Consider the following 17331-nt stretch of genomic DNA (forward strand, 5'->3'; position numbering starts at 1 on the left):
CACACATACATACTACGTCCTTCTAATTATTATGCACCTGCCCACACACATATACATCAAGTGCCATTGCAAAAGTCAAAAGCCAGGGTTAAGGGATAAGCATTAGGAATAGCACCGCTAAAGATGAAAGCAATCTGCAGAGTAACTAGGGCAAGATAAGGATTAAAGCATTGGTAGGGGGAGAGGAAGGGTGTTGATTCAGTGTTAAGTGGTTAAACACAAGCAGATAGGTAGAAATAGACTTTCAAGTAATTAGTTTCAAAACACCCACACACAGACACACTCACACTATTAAGAACAACAGACAGAATAGAGGCTAGAAATTTGAAGGGAATCAAAGCTGGTTTATAAAATTAGCAATCTTTAAAAAAAAACCCATGGTAGGAGCTGTTTAACTCAAGGTCTCTGTAAGAGTTTTGATCGTACAAAAAGTAAAAAAAAATAATGGGGCCTTTTCTTCATAAAATCTTTTAAGAATAATCCATAGCACAAGGCATAACAGTTCTTTAACTATGAAACCCTTGCTGCTCTTGCTAAATTATTTAATAGTTTGAGGATAATTCCTAATGAAGCTGCTTTTTAATGCAGCAAGAGGGGAAAAATTATCAGAAAGATGCACTGTGTAATTGCAATTTCGTATCTTATTTTCACTGACATCTTAATAAACTTTGCTCTCAGGAAAGCTACTTCTACAAGCCTTCCTGAATGCTGTTCTGGCTCCGGCTCTTGGATGCCTTACATTGGGACAAGTGATGAAATTTCACTGTTCTTTGCTGACTCCCCTCTTCTAACTCTTATTGTGAGAACTTGTCATGAAGCATCTCCTCACCGACAGCAGGTCTTGGCAAAAGTCTGCTGGGCAGTAGAAAGCTGAGGTTTGCAATACCATCAGCTGTCCCAGCCTGAGCCATTCCAGTGGATGGCCATGCTCTAATACAGCCTGTGGGTCCTCAACCTCTCTGACAAACCTGACTGAAGATTAAGGCAACAGCTGCTTTCTACATCTCTAGCTTTTAGAGAAATACCTGGTCAAACCTGTTCATTTAAATTCCTAAGAATTCTCTGTATTCTTACCTTAGGAAACTGTGAAGAAAAAGAAAAAAAAAAAAACAACCCAAACCATTCCACACATTCTGATACTAGCTTTGCTTTCCTGAAAATAAAAATTACAGGAATGTGCATGTGACCCTAATTACCACACCTGTCTCTCACATGGCTTCCTAGTTTCATTTCTACATGCTAAACCATCTTTTATCCTGTGTGCTTATTTTGAAAAATGCCTAGAGCAACTTGAATTACTTTTCAAAATAAATTAATGACAGTTTAACACCCAAATGCCCTAGATGTTTTTTAAAAATAAATTTTAAAAAATTCAATCCATGTTTTGCACACATAAAAAAATGAACATTTTATCACTGTCATGGAGGGAAAAATACTTGGTTGCTCAAATGATTAGGTAAATCAAGATAATTAGTCAGGCTCAACTGTCATCTGTAACAAAGGAATGCAAGCTTTTACCAAGCTAGATGGAGTGTGTGATAAATGTGATTCGTGCTAATTAAATTGTAACTATATTAGCAAAATTGTATTTAGATCAATAGAAGACTATTGTTACCGAGTGAAAGGGGAGGGAGATGGGTGAGACAGGACAAAAGACATCTTCCAGATGTTGGGAGTCGAAGAAGAAGGTTAGAAGAAAGTCAGATAAGAATAGTAGAAGGACGTAGGTCTGATAAGCAGCATCTAGAAATACAGCTTCAACCTTGAAATGGGCAAAAATGGAATGATTCCAAGCATGGGACTTAAATAGAGTCATGTTATGGAAAACATCTGCTCAGTCACACAGGGCGCCTGCGCTACCTGCAGGTCACACCTAGGTCACTGATGAAGATGATGAGCCTTCACCGGAAATAAGACCCTCAAAAGGATAAGAGACCCCCAACCCATTAGTAGAGCATGCGCCGTGCAGTATAGTTACGTAGATTTTAGGAATAGAAACTAGGAAGAGCTTCCTAGAAACTTTTGTAGCCTATAGTATGTAAGTGGGATTGTTAGCCCAAATGCTTTGGTACGAGAGGAAGGGCAGGCCCCTCCCCGTACCCCCGGTCGTTTTTGCTTATGCTTTATACGAACCTCAATTATACTAAAACACTTACTCTCAAATTTTATCCATCCCAAATTATACAACTGTAATACTTTACTTGGATGGTATTTAGTTTCAATAATTTTTGTAATCATCTTTAATACTTCTGATTGTATTCATTTATAATTGTTACTATTAAAAATTTGTTGTTACTTTTAATCTTTGTTGTTTGTTTAATTGGAAAAATAGAAAACCATTCATAACAAGTGTCTCATGTTTTACATGAAAAATACCTTTGTGTAGTAGAATCTGGAAATTAATTGTTATTCGTCTGTCACAACAAGCGTACAGCCACTAGCCCACTGCTAGAAGCCAAAGAATGTACACCTTTACACAAACCGCTTTCATGGGCAAAACAGAACCAAAGCTGAGCTCTAATTTAGCAAGGGAAAGCAACAAAGAAACAATTTAATTGGGTAGGAGGTAACAGGAGAGTAGCAACCTACTAGCAAATGCAGGAATGGTTAACTAAGTCCCTTATCTGGGCTCACAGCCTAATACTGGGCAGCTGAAAGGTCTGATATCACTGAGGTCAACATCAAAGAGTAGAACAGCTTTTTAAATTGGAGCTGTCAAGGATAAATGGCCATGAATACATTTAAACAGGGGAACAGAATATATCTAATTATCAGAAGCCAAGAGCTCTGGAAAAGCCATGGAGGCCAGAAACTAAGTGAGTCTAAAATGAAGACTGATGATGTAGCAGGATGCTTTGTCAGCACAGTGTGAACCTTATACTGCTATGGCTCCTCTTCACTGCTTCTACACTGCCTTGTTTCTTCAAGCAACCTTTCCAAGGGTAGAACTAAGCCTCTGTCAAATTAAAGCAGGAGCAATTCACACCGGCTTGATGCTTAGTACAGATGAAAATGATGGAACAATCTGTGTAGTAGCTGCTCCTATTTTTCTAGATGATTACAGAAAATATACTTAGCTGCTGCACAGCAATTGACACAATTTTTTTCTTTTTCATTGCGCTAGCTAAGCACTACCAAAATAGTTCTTTGTGGTACAGTTTCGCTGCATCATTAAAATGGCTCAGCCTTACTGATTTCAAATCTCTTGCATTCCAAGAACATGAAATAGCTTTGTAACTCTTGTATCAGGGTTTCACTATGTTCAAAAATTAATTTTCATTAAAGAAAAACAAGGTGTGAATTTAAAAACATAACTAAATATTCTTGAATAAACCCAAGTGTAGATACTCTTACTGTGGAGTATGACTAAATCCACTTAAAGGTACATTAAGCATGGGAAACTAGCCCAGAGGAACTATTACATACTGAATATGTGATTAGAATTACCTTTATTTCTTAATCCCTATTTTTAAAATTCCTGGTTTTGTTCATTTCATGGTAATTTCCTCAAATGGACTACTTTTCTTAAAAGGCTAGGAATCACTATACAGGAAAAAGATCACTTTCCAATCAGTTTTGTTTAACTATAATTTAGCACTGCAATGCAGAAGTCAATTAATAGAGCTGTTTCATGGGATTTTTAAAAAAATTATTATGTCATCCTGTTCATACAAAGTAACTTTTTTTTTTAAATTAGCATGTGGTTCCTTTAAGTACCTTTAGTCAAGAAGACAGTAAGTGGATGCTAAGTGTTATAGTTTAGTTCATGATATCAAACTCTGTGGGTTTTTTTATCATTCTCATTTCAGTACATCTTTTCCCATTAATATATGGGTGAAAGTAGTCAAGATGTTGGATAACTACATTCATAGACCACTAGTGTAAACACTTTAACTTCAAAACATATGATCAAGCCAGCTTCCGGAACTATTGTTTTCACATCCTCAACAATGGCTCTGGTGTCTTTTTCAGTACAAGTCCCAAATTCAATAATTTGTCTTATTTAATCATAGTATCTCACATACTACTGCTGGAAATCAAAATATTAAACTGATTATCCCCATGTAAACTGAAGTTCCTACTGGCAGGATTTAACTTCCAAAGTTAGAATAAACTTTAGTCACAGATACCTTCTTTACTACTGTATTCACTGATGTAATACATCTACATTGATCAATAAGGATCTTCTTAATAAGTATCTTAATAAGGATCAAGTGGGTAAAACCTTGTTCTCATGAGTAAACAAAGCTAAACTGTGTAAAAAATAAATTCATGTCATCAGTTAGAACAGATCCTAAACCCAGGGTGCAATGCAACTGTAAGTCAGTATTTCAGTACTGTCCTGAGGACAAACTTAAGCCATAGAAGCCTATAGTGTAATTGAATTTGGAAACAGAGAGCTGCTAAAAGACTATAACTATTCTTCCTCAAAGAACTATTTTCACAGTAGTGAGGACATAAATGCCATCTAAAAGGACAGGAGATACCTAGTCTCAGCAGGGGTCATCATAGAATCACAGAATTTTTAGGGTTGGAAGAGATTTCTGAAGATAATCTGGTCCAAGCCCCCTGCCAAGGTAGGGTCACCTGAAGCAGGTTACTCAGGAACGCATCCAAGTGGGTTTGGAATATCTCCAGAGAGGGAGACTCCATGAAATCCCTGGGCAGCCTGTTCCAGTGCTCTTCTGCCCTCAACATAAAGAAGTTCTTTCTCATGTTGAGGTGGAACTTCTTGTGTTTTAGCTTATAGCCGCTGCTCCTCATCCAGTTGCTGGGAACCACGGAAAAGAGTCTGGCACCTGCCGTAGAGATATTTATCTGCATTAATGAGATCCCCTCTCAGTCTTCTCCACACTAAACAGGCCCTCTCTTCTTAAGAGAGATGCTCCAGACCCCTAATTATCTTTGTGGCCTTCCAGTAGACCTGTCCCAGGAGCTCCATGTCATTCTGGTACTGAGGAGGCCAGAAATGGACATAGCACTGCAGATGTGGCTTCACTAGAGCAGAGTAGAGGGGAAGGATCACCTCCCTCCACCTGGTGGCCTCAGTCTTCTCAGGATACCATTGGCCCTCTTGGCCCCAAGGGCACTGCCAGCTCATGGTCAAGTTGTCATGCTCCAGGACCCCAGATCCTTCTCTGCAGAGCTTCTCTCTAGGTCAGTCCCCAACATGTACTGGTGCTTGGGGTTGTTCCTCCCCAGGTGGAGGACATACACTTCACTTATTTGAATCTCATTACGTTTCTCTCTTCCCATTGTCCAGCCTTGCACAGTCCTGCTGAATGACAGCACAACCTCCGGGTCATGTTGCCAAGTTGATGCTGCCAAGAATTCTATAAGCCTCATGCCACTTTAACAATTTTCCTCATAATCTAAACTTTTCTATTATGAAGCAAGTTACTTTGTATTTGGTTAAGAAAGTGAACTTAGCAGAAGGATTTAAATTTCCTGCCAGATTTATTCTTACTGTGTAATTTATTTATTAGGCAATGATTTAGAAATAAATGCTTCAGAACTTGGTTTACAGCAGATTTATGAAAGTATGATTTAACACAAGTTTGGATGGGGAGCTGCATTTCCTGCATGATAAATCACATCAAGCTCTCAAAATGACAGACATATGCTTAATTGATTATTCTTTTGCTTCCTTGAGTTTTAGCTTTACTTGACATGTCAAATTTGCAAGCCAATCAAGATATTAGAACATCTCTTGAGATTTAAATTTATCAAAGCCTGTGCTTAACTCTGAGCAAACAGAAGTACTCTGTTCAAAATCATTGGGGAAATAGGCAGGGAAATTCTGATATAAGGCCATTTACTATTTTACAGTTTTCCTTTATGCAGCTATCTGCAGCAACTAGCATTACCTGGGACCAGCAAATAATAGGAATTCAAACTGGGACAATGACCTTACTTTTCATCTCACTAACATTGACCATTAAAATTGCTAACTAAACACATAAGCCAATGAAGAGGGGAATTGGGAAAGGTGGGAATTCTTTTTTTTGCTGAAATTAAAAAAGAAAACAAAACAAAAGCCTTACTTCAGGAACAGTAAAAGGCTCTGCTGAAGTTACAGAAATGAAGCTCTCATTCCACAAGCAAAGCAAAAAAAAGGCTTCATCAGAAAATCTTAACAGGCATCAAAGAGCAGAAAACAGAGAAGACTGAAGACTTACTGATGAATATGCACAGTCATATTTACATATAAAGATTAGCCCAAGAGCCTGAACTCAGTCATGCAAAGAAGAGGCAGTATACAAGATGATGATCTAATCAAGTTCTTACCAGGGCTTCATTATCTTCTGCAATTTCTGATATCGTCTGCAAAATTAAAACTTGCATGTGAGGAAAAACATTTTAAAACATCTGTACACTATCTACTGCATACAACCCCCCCCGTACTTGAGCCATAAAATTCACAGACACACATACAATAAGAGGCAGTAAATTGTTAACAATTTTGCTGTGAACAGAAACAGTTCAGTAACTGGTAAAGAACACTCCAAATCAATTTAAAATATTTGTTCAGAATACTTGTTTTAACTTCTGTTAGGAAAAAAGCATATCTAGACATTCTAAATTAGTAAAGCATTTGTGTAAAAAGCCTTTGATACAAAACAATAAAGATTTACACATTTAACATCTTCTGTCCTGTTTCAATGACATGTAAACCATTGCCTGGAGAACTCTTATTTACTTGTAGTGTCCACCACTAATACTAATGTCAGAGTCATCAGCATTGTTGAAAGATGTCTAGCTAGGATGGTAAATAGTAAAAATGGCACCAAAGATAGATATTCTCTTTTTAAAACACCACTTAAACATATAAAAAAATAAGGGACCTAGAAAGAAATAAAAAAAAAAATCTCTTACTTAACGCCTTCTTGTGCCTCCTAAATCTTTTTTACAGTTGTATTTCAGAGGCTTGGCTGCAATTCCACACTGGGCAGACAAGTGTTCAAAAGGACAACAAAGAGGTCCCTCTTTCCTTTCTGCACCTTCTCCCCAGGTCTCCTACCTTGCACTTTCCCTCACTGCAAGTTGCACAGCAATGTCATTCAGCTAAGAAGAGCTCTAGGACTAAAAGCTCTTCAATCACTGATTCAATTCTCTAATTCTCTCCCAGAATGTGGCTACAGTTTTGGGGCTTTTTTCCCCTTTAGGTAAAGCAGTAATTCCTCCCACCTTTTCAAGAGGAACCAGTCTCAAGGAGGGCTGGCTTATGTAACTGTCAGTGGAGAAAACACAGAGAACATCAAAGGAACAGTGGTTTGAAGTCCTTCTCTGCCAGCTGTGAGCTGCAATACTCATGCCTAAAGATAGTGCTGGCACAGTTTACCATGTATCCAAGCACAGACCGGGCTCCAGCCTTACTCAAATCATAGAAGTGACAAGATTTTCTCCTTGGGTTTCATGGCCTTGGTTCTTTTATGCTGCAACCTATATCTGTGTAACCAGTAATAATGAATAAACAAAAAACATCCTGATGATCAGAAAGCCTTAAAAGCAGGGAAAAATACCCTCAACATGCTTTTATGAGCAGTAAAATTCAAAACATTTTCCATAGTAGGAGATCCAAGCTTCAGCAGAATTTCACTTCTGTGCTTCTATAAACTAAGTGCTTCCATGCTGTGGCAGATTCTGCTAAACCACCACAACAAATGGGTTTTGTAATCTCCCAGATGTGCATGGATCCTTGCAACATTCTGCAGCACATCAGCCAAACTTCACAGCACTCTTCCCGGGCCAATTTTTAAAATAGCTGCTTTCTTCCAGGTGCTGACTTCGGCTAAGCAGCAAACAAACTTGAAATTAGGGAAGATAAAACAAGTGTAATGTTTGCAAACTGGTAGCACTTCAAGGGACAGACTCTTTTGCCAGAGATTTTTCACAACAAGGTCTAATCAGGACATTTTCTCCATGACTGAGAAAGATATTACAGAACAAATATCTGAGTCCAAAAACAAAATATTTAGACAGCTACTCTCTTAGTATTTATAGAACTCTTATCCATCCTGAGTTAATCAGCAATCAGTTAACTTGAGGTCAAAAAAGTGTGCAAAGTAAAAGACAATATAAATTTAGAATAATCTGCAGAAATAATTGAATTATATAGGACCTTTCTGGTGAAGCAATACAAGGACAAAATTTTTACTTCAGAGGAAAGACAGCCATTGTATTAAATCAAACAATTTCCACTGATTTTTGTTGCTTTGGTGCGACTAGAGCAGCAATCAGTCTAGGACATCACATGTTGCAGCAACACATGATTATAGATTAACTTTTACCACTGAAGATGTGGATGGAGGCTGTTCTCTAAAGCAACACATACTATTTTCATTCATCATTGAACCACAACATAATAGAGAAGGAACTGGCATGAGAAGGAGTTCCTCTCATATTTACCCACAGACCATGCGAAGTCACCAAGAAGGAGCCAAGCTGATTCTTCCAGCAAGCCAGACTGGAAAGGAACTAAGTACAGCCACTTCCATCAGCTTTCCTCTTTCTATAAATACATAACTGGGGTTTTTTTCCAAATTCTGAAAGCCTTAATGATCTGGACACTGTATTTAGCACAATACTTTTCTTTTTGCACTTGCACGGATAGGAACAAAACCATGGCCAAAAAGCAAATATACGGGCAAATTAAGTAGCAATTGTGAAAGGCTGAGATTCTACAGTGGTGAAAGACAAAACCAGCGACTTTTACACAGGCATGAATCTCAAAATAGATGCCAACAAAAGCAAAATAACATGAATTACAGGTTTCCAGGTTAGACTTTTTTTACCATAATATGTTTCCTGTCTGGCCTCAAAGGGACTTTGTGATACACTTCCAAATGAATCCCAAGGAGCAGCAGAGAGCTCTCTTTGGACTTTCTCAAGCACACAAACTTACTGCTTGCTCAAATACTCCAGGTTAAGCCTTGAACAGCTTCCAAGAGAGACCAGCTTAGTAGCGACCTGACTGAATCAACTCTAATCTGTTCATGTGCCAAAACTGCTGCACAAACACTAAAGGTACCCCGAATCTAAAAATGGGAAAAATGGGAAAACGTCCCATTTTGGAAGCCAGTGTGGAGCTACAGTAGCTAACGATACTAAGACCGAAAGCAGTTGCACCAACACAACAATTGTTTCTGAACCTGCACTGTTTGAACATGAGCAGAATTGTCTAAGAATACCACTGAGGATATAAGCTTTTCAGAGGGCCACTCTTACCAAAGGTGGAAGTTGTTCACAGAAACTTCCTCCTCTACTGAAACTGATGGGATGACGGATGACTGACCTGCCAACCACATTAAAGCACCATTTGGCTATTGTTTTTCAGGCAAACACAAAGATAACACACATTCTAAATCAGGCAGTGTTTAGGAATATGATAAGAAAAATCCAGGAGTACAAATTTCTGGCTTCTATCTGTAACAGGTGTGGCTATCACAAGGATATGAAAACTGGGAAACACTTTGACCTGGTATAATCTACAAAATTACTATTACTATAAAGTTACACAGCAGCCCTCAGACTCCTCACAGCCACCACAATATTCCACAGCTGTATGCAGTCCAATAAGCAAACATAAATAATAATAAATAAACATCCTGGAATGTTGCAGAAGTGGAGATTTTAAGCTTTCCCTTGTTTTTCTTGGTTTTTCAAATACTACAGTTTTGTGTGGAGTTAATAAAAAAGAAAAAAATCAATTTTGCCCACCTTCATACTCTGGAGAATATCTAGAAATATAAATCCACTGCTGGAGTTACTCTTTTTATAACATTCTACAAAAGAGGTTGCCAAACAAAACCCAATAAAACTGTCCCCTCTCCTCATCCCTGTTCCAGTTAACAGGGTGTTGATATCACCATTTAAAAGGGGACATTTAAATGCTAATATTCTCAAACACAGGCAAAATTAAAAATCAAGTCTGAAGAAAGAGCATTTAGGATGGGGAGACCAGCAACTCTCTTCCTTCCAAAATGTGATCTTCAACAGTTCCACCTTCAGATGACCTTGAGATTGGCTCAGTTGATTAAAAGATGGTGTTAACACTGAGGCTGTAGGTTTGATTCCTGTAGGGGCCATTAACTCAAGAGTTGGACTCGATGATCCTTCTGGGTCCCTTCCAAGTGAGACGATTCCTTGATTTTATCTAAAGCCTACAGTGTGGGCTTTGCATACGTAAAAGATATAAGAAAAATTCTATTTGTGTGTGCTGAGACGGAGGGTGCAATCCAATCCTGAAGACTGATGGGGAAAAAAACCCAAACCAGAGCAAGCAGGAGAGAAGTAAATCAACAAAAAAGCCACTCCAGAAAAAATTCTACTCCACTTTCTTTCTTCATGGAAACTGCACAGAAAGATGGAGCTGCAGCCCTTTCACATTTTCCTCCCATTACCATCTCCACAGTGGTATAGTAGGATTACTTGATTTTATATACTCTTTTGGATTTGCGCCTCACAGACAATAGTCACCCTCTCCCAACATTACAGAAGCACTAAGAAAAGCTGATTGTGTAAAATCCCTGTTGGACAAGAATTGATTTTGGCAGCAGTATCAGATTAAGTAATCTATGCTTCCAGGTGAAGCTTCACAGGAATAGCTGAGCCTGTTTAAAGCCCTGTGCTGTCAAAAATACAAATGAATTTCCTCTCTCCATTGGCAAGCTGAGTTTTTGACAGTTTAGCAGATTAAATTGCATCACTAAGGAGTCAAATAAGCATTGGAACTGTACAAGAGAGGGAGCAGGTACTACACAGCCAGTAGCCAGGAAGGGTAGAAAAGGACTACTTCATATAGTGGCTAAAACTTACTAGCTTAGTATTGTTTTTATCCTCTGAAAATTCATTTTCCATTTATCTAGGAAGTTATGCTTACACAACTGTTTCTGAGGCAATGCTGTGAGCTCAATCAGTGAACTAAACTGGGTTAAGGAATATTGTTTTAAAAGTGGCCTCTACTGTCGCTTTTCATAACCTACACCAGTTTTCCAGTCCAGCTTGGTAGAAACAGGACTGGTATAACTCTTTAGATGAAACAGGACAGGAACAAGTAAGTTACTGTGAGCAAGGGCAGCTTAAACATTTTGACAGCACTGCTCATCAGAAATACTCATCAGACTGGGATGGAAAAAAACACCAGCAGATATATGAGCAACTGGCCCAAAAAGTGTGCTAAAGTTGGGATGACTCCAAACCAATCTGTCTTCAGTTTTCCATTGGGCTGGTATACAATATTATCTCTGTAAGACAAGCCAAGAACTAGAATTTCACTGAACAATGCAATTTGTCCTTAAAGCATGCACAATTGATCTCTCAGAGACTTCCATCTGTACAGCAGCCAACTCTGCAACTGCATGTGCTCAATAGAAGGCTTCTCTTAGTCAAGACACAAAACCCATACAAATATACGTTTACTTAGGAGTTTACATCTAGATGCATTTATTATTTCCAATAGGAAGATGGCAAAATTTAACAAGTAACACAATTAAAAGCAAGGGGCTTTTTTTTCTCTGATCTGCATACTAAGCAATCACAGCTCTCTTATAATTAAAACTATCTGCTACCAGGCTATCTGCTGCCTTATCTTTGCAGCATCAACTAGCATGCTCCTCTGCCATGGCTATATGACAATAAAGTTGCTCAGCACAGCCCCATCAATGAAGCAGATATCTGGAGAACAATTTTCTCAACAGCAGCAGAAACAATTCTGCTCAGGTTACTGTCAAGACAGCTAGGCTTAGCATAGTCTCTCTCTTTTCTTTTTTTTTTTTTTGGCAGAAACTGTGTTAATTCAGCCAAATGGCAAGTCGTAGAGGTCAGGATAATGCCAATTTTAAAAATGCTGGAAATTCTGCATCATCTTCCTCCTTTCCCTCCCACTCAGGAGATCACCCTTATTCACATTACTAGTAATAACAAATATAAATATAAATAATATATTAATAAATAATTGATTCCTTTTATCAACTCTTTGATCTTTCAAAATTTACAGCATGTGAATTATGTTTTCCTTTCTTTGCTTTATAAGGAATTGTGAGGAATTTTCTTCCTTCTAAGAAAGGTTGAGAGTCTGTTCATCACAACTATTCTGAAATATCAAGAAAAAAACCCCACGACTTTAACAGTCTTCTGCTACATCAGAAAGACTGTCTGTACAAACATGATTTTCTGAAACACAAGTTCTAGGCTCAACTACAGAATACAGCTCTGAATGAGAGAACTACGTTATCACAGTTGGAGTAGCAAGAATATATGATTCCTTCTTCCACCTTGGTTCCTGAACATATTTTTTATCAGTCATTAGGATATCTAGGGCTTAGTAACATTGCTCACTTTCTGCCCCACTTTAGGGCACTGCACTTTGAGGGAGGAATGAAAGCAGAACACCCTTACACTTCCCATTTAGACAGTGTACATACAAGTCAGCTTGGGTTAGCTCCTCTTAAATAGGCACGGACCAGCTTCTGAAAAAAAAGTTTAGCATTAGGAGTGCTGTGGAGATCACTTTCTGAAAAGTCTCAGAGAAGCTGCCTGCACACATCCACCCCGCTCTTTGGTGATACAAATGCACAGTTTGAGAAATGGTTGGACATCATGGATAATTATAGAATGGAATTGGAATTTTCTTGTTCTTCATTATTTATCTTGCAGTCTTTTCTATGTTTTATAGGTCACCCAAACCATAAAAACAAATATAAAACTACCTTTCCCCCCCCTTTTCAGTTAATAAGACTTGTAGCAGTGCTGTGGAAGCAAAAATAAGCCAGAAGGAAAAACAAGATAAGCCATCTCAATCAACAAGATGAAGATAGACGAGGACAGTTTCTGAGATGTTGCATCTCTGCTGATATAAATACATTCATCTTGACAAGATGCACCCTTAGCTTCACTAGAGCCCATGCACCCTAGCATCAAACCCTATAGCTTTGTGCTTACACACAAAGCTGCCCACAGTTCTCTATTCTCTAACACATTCTAATTTTCTTCAATATTTGGGAATATAACATATGAAAAACTAACTTGGAAACACTGTTATTTCTTGTCAACTTTTTATATTACCACTTATTTTCATCACCTGTGAAGTGAAACATAAGTAACTAGAAATCCAGGGATTTATATTCTCTTACTCTGGTCACTGTAGTCATCAGCTTTACTGAATTAATGACTAAGTAGCACAATAAACAAAGCCAACTATAAATAAAACATAGGCCTCTTCCTCAGTGAAAGTTATATAAAAAGATGGAGTCTTGTTTTCCAGAGGCTACCCAGTAAAACTTAATTACACCCTCAAATTATAACTTAAGAGCTGCCTCTAACATGAAATCCATGCAAAGAAAATCCATGCAAAGAAAATCTCAGAGCAACTTTGCATGGAGCATGATGGCACTTCTAATGAGCAGTGCCAAGCCCTTCACAGAAAATAGAGAATAAAGCTTGAACAATTAACAAAATTCATTGATTTCTAGCACAGCTGCAGCACACCATGAACAGACGTGCCACTCAGCCTGGGCTTACAGATGTAGGGCTGTTCCCAGCTGCATCAACCCATGAGCAGCTGGCACAGCACATAGAGGGGATCCCTGCAGAATACCAGCAGCCACCCCCAGAGTATGTCCCATCCTCACTTTCCCAGAGTCTCAGCGCCAGTCCCCAGGGTTCAATACATGAGCAGAGAAGCCACCACCCTCACACTGTTACACAGCACGACCGCTCTCAGGTTGTGGCTCAGGGACATACCTATGCCCATGTAATGGTCTGTTGCCATGAAAAAAGGGCCTTTTCTGCATCCACTCATGACCAGTTCCTCTCTTGTTTCTTCAAGTCCCTAACTGAGCAGAAAACTAATTTTAGAGAGTTAGTTTTCCAACAGAATCATGTACTTTGCAGTAAGTTAGCAGCTTGGATTGGCTTTGTGAAACACACAGACACTGAAACCAACTCCTGGAACCAGCCCCTGGAAAAAAAGCAGGACTGGGCTGAATGTCTTAGGCTGCAATACAGGATGTGACCAAAAGTATGTATTCTACCACCATGTGTTGAAACGAAGTGAGGCAGTGATCCTTATCTCTGGAGGAGATATCCTCTGTTAATGGGCCATCTGTTAAAACCAGGTGGATCAATGTTCTTTATCCTTCCACCACCCATCCTTCCTCCAAGAAGATATCATCTGTTAATGGGCCACTAAGTCCCACTGCATGACTGATAAAATTACATCATCCCATTGTGTGATGCTCCAGCCAGGGGGAGGAGCCAAGCATTTCCTACATAGATAAAAACAGATTTAGAACATCAAGGCAGCCTTTTTCCACTGGATTCCAGAGGAAAACCAGACCTTTCCACATCACCACTGGACCTTCGGAGGAAAACTGCAGCCTTCTCCAGGATGTCTGCTTCAACAGAACTACATCTGTCACTCCAGGAGGACTGCAGCCACGATTTAATCAGACTGCTACCAACATCCTGACTGATGGGGTGTCAGGTTGTGTTCTGAATCTGTCAGTGTTTTGGGTTTGTTTTTCGTAACAGTGTATCTCTATTTTAATTTTTCCTAGTAAAGAACTGCTATTTCTATTCTCATATCTTTGCCTGAGAGCCCATTAATTTAAAAATTATAAAATTTGGAGGGAGAGGGTTTACATTTTCCATTTCAAAGAGAGGCTTCTGCCTTTCTTAGCAGACACCTGTCTTTCAAACCAAAACAGCTGAAGAACAGGAATTCAAACAGAAGAAATGGGAGAAGAGGGCAGGGAGCTGGACCATCTCTTAGCATACCTAGACACTAGGTTTGTCTCAGCTGTATGGGTCACTCCTAGCCCCCTTCAAACAAGGTTGGCTATACAGGAGTGGCTAAGATAACTCCACAGTGAAGATATATCTTAAATGCATCTTAATAAAATAAGTTGTCTTCTAAAACTGGGCTATGAAAGAAGTTTCTGCCTCACCCAGAAATTTCTGGCTCCCCATTCCTTCTCTAATACCTTCCCTCTGCCCTTCATTATGCTAGTTGTGATAGGCTGACTTGGGAAGAAGAAATTCAGAGAGAGGTTTTCTCTAAGAGAATTTCCTCTGTAGGGGTTGGGACACCTGCAACAGCCAATTAGAGAAAGTTAGTTTGCTCCATGAACACACATTTTGAAGGAGGTAATCCGGAACTGGGTCTCTTTTTTCTTTCGGGCAGCTGAGCAGGTAACATCGACCTGAGTTTCCCCCTCCCCCATGCGGGGGGGGGGGGTCAGGAGGCTGCTTGGGCCCCGTTTGCCAACGAGGGGACCCGACGGCCGGGGAAAGAAAAAGTTCTGTGATAAGACCTTCACAGCTTCCTCCTCCACAGGCCTCCGGCTCTGGCATGGGAGGGGAGGCCAACTCTTGCTGCTGTCAGACAGGCCAGGCCTGCCCGGGTGGCCATGAGCAGTGTGGGGCTGCAGCCCAGCCCCAGAAAGGCTGATTAACACCTCAGCTGCACCCCATCAGCGTGGCCTGAGCCTGGCCCAACTTTTGTAGTTGTGTTAAACTTCAACTCTTTAGTGCTCAGATAAGATTTGCAAAGCCTCCAGCCTTTCCTTTGAATATGAAAGGGAATAAGAAGATTTCTGAAGTCAGTGACGTAAGAGCTAAATTTTTAAGATGGAAGGAGAATGAGAAGATGCTGAAATGGCTGAAAATCTTTTTGTAAAATTGTAGGGATGAACTGATGTACTGAATATTCCTATAAACCATGGAAAGAGACATGGGGGGGATGGAAATGTTCCATTTAATAAATGATTTGACCAAAGAGCACCTGTGTTGAGAATTTCTGCCCTGAAAAAAGAAGGGGATTTCAGTTTTCTGAAGATGAAGCCTGAGCAGAGAGAAAGGAGACAGAAAGAATCTTTGCTGTCGAACATTTCATTCTTAAAAGTAATACCCCATGAGACAGACATGGCCCACATCTACAGCTTTGGGACAGCTGTGGAGTTGGGAGGAGGGTCACAATTGCAGGTTCCCAGGCAGATGCAAATCGTGAAAGATAAAACCACAAGAGGACTGTCTTCTTCCTTCTTGTGGGAAAAATCCCTACAGCTTCAACAAGAAGAGGCTTCTCTCTCCAAAAGTGAACTGAGAAAGACTGAATTGGGGACTGACCAAAGTATTTGTTATATGTTTGTTTTGTTGTTATGAAGATTGGGAGAGGGAGGGAAGGAGTGATCTGAAAAATCTTATTCTGAATTTGTTTTTTCCTTTCTCTTTGTTTGTGTAGTTAATAAAGTTTCTTTTATACTCTCTCAAGATTTAGGCCTGCCTTGCTCTTTTACTCCTGGTTCTGTCTCACAACAGAAAAAAAAAAGTTTATTTAAATTGGCAACTCAAAACCAAAGACACTAATTTGGTGCATTGGCCGGGAAATCAAAATTAAACCAAGACACTAGTGTAATTGTTTGTGTAGATTCACCTGTGGACACTGAGAGAGCAGTATAGGTTCACCTATGGACACAGAGAAAAGCTTTATGTTCTGAAGCATTTTGGTGACCTTGGCAGCTGCATCATCAACAAGGCCACCTTGCTGAGGGTGCTGAGCCCAAGTTGCAAGCAATGGCGAGGAGGCCTTCAATTTGATTTATCTGTTCAGTGAGCATCTCGTGTGGGACCTCTTATTAGCAGCAGTCCAAGCAAAAACAAGAACAGACCAGAAGAGGACAACTGACTGATTCCAGCTGCCTTTCTTTGACACTCTGGGGCACCGAATGAAAAAAAGAATTCTTTGCTTTCTTTTGAGGAAGTAGTTTGTCTGTTTGCTTAGTGTGCTGACACAGCAGTGAGTGACAGACCCTGATGTAAAGGAACAGATCCAGTACCTTGAAGTGAGATGAGAAAGGAAAGCAGAAGTGTAAGAGCCAAAATGAGGGATGTGGGGCTCCAAGTGGCTCTTTAAAATGCTGTTTATTATATCCAAATGATTCAGCAATTCATGGGTCGTGGGTGACAAGAGCCCAGTCCAAAGCCTTTTCAGCCACAGCTGTGGGTTTGTCTGAAGTGACTCTAGTTCTGGTTACAAAGCATTATATACTTTTCCTTGCAGAGCATCTTAATGCATGACAACCAATCAATACCTTTACTATTACCTATAGCCTCTCATAACTACTAACATTACCATATTCACATTATTATTTTCCAGTTGCGAAAGGTTAGTATGTTACAGTTTAAGCTAGAAGTTCTTTTTCAGTTTTCTTGCAGTGGAAAATTCTGAGATCTTTTGTCTACTTGCAACATTGGCTTTCTTGTTTCTCTGTGAAAATCTTTTTGCTTGGTTAAAACATCTTTTGTTTGAGGTGGATTTATCCTTTGCTC

The 17331-nt window shown here is 39.5% G+C and overlaps 1 protein-coding gene across 14 annotated transcripts in view; it reads right to left on the reverse strand.

Annotated features, from left to right (window-relative positions):
* ELMO1 (engulfment and cell motility 1) overlaps positions 1–17331 on the reverse strand; it is a 321603-nt gene that overhangs the window by 215393 nt on the left and 88879 nt on the right. For 13 of the 14 annotated variants that reach the window (XM_088166186.1, XM_088166250.1, XM_088166262.1 and 10 more), the window contains one exon: positions 6289–6324. The exons of the other annotated variant lie outside the window; for it this stretch is intronic. In XM_088166186.1, coding sequence (XP_088022312.1) covers positions 6289–6324 — 36 coding nt within the window. The remainder of the gene's footprint in view (positions 1–6288; positions 6325–17331) is intronic. 14 annotated transcript variants of the gene reach the window in all.

Source organism: Sturnus vulgaris, chromosome 1 (genome assembly GCF_052056855.1).
Source record: "Sturnus vulgaris isolate bStuVul1 chromosome 1, bStuVul1.hap1, whole genome shotgun sequence".
NCBI lineage: Eukaryota > Metazoa > Chordata > Aves > Passeriformes > Sturnidae > Sturnus > Sturnus vulgaris.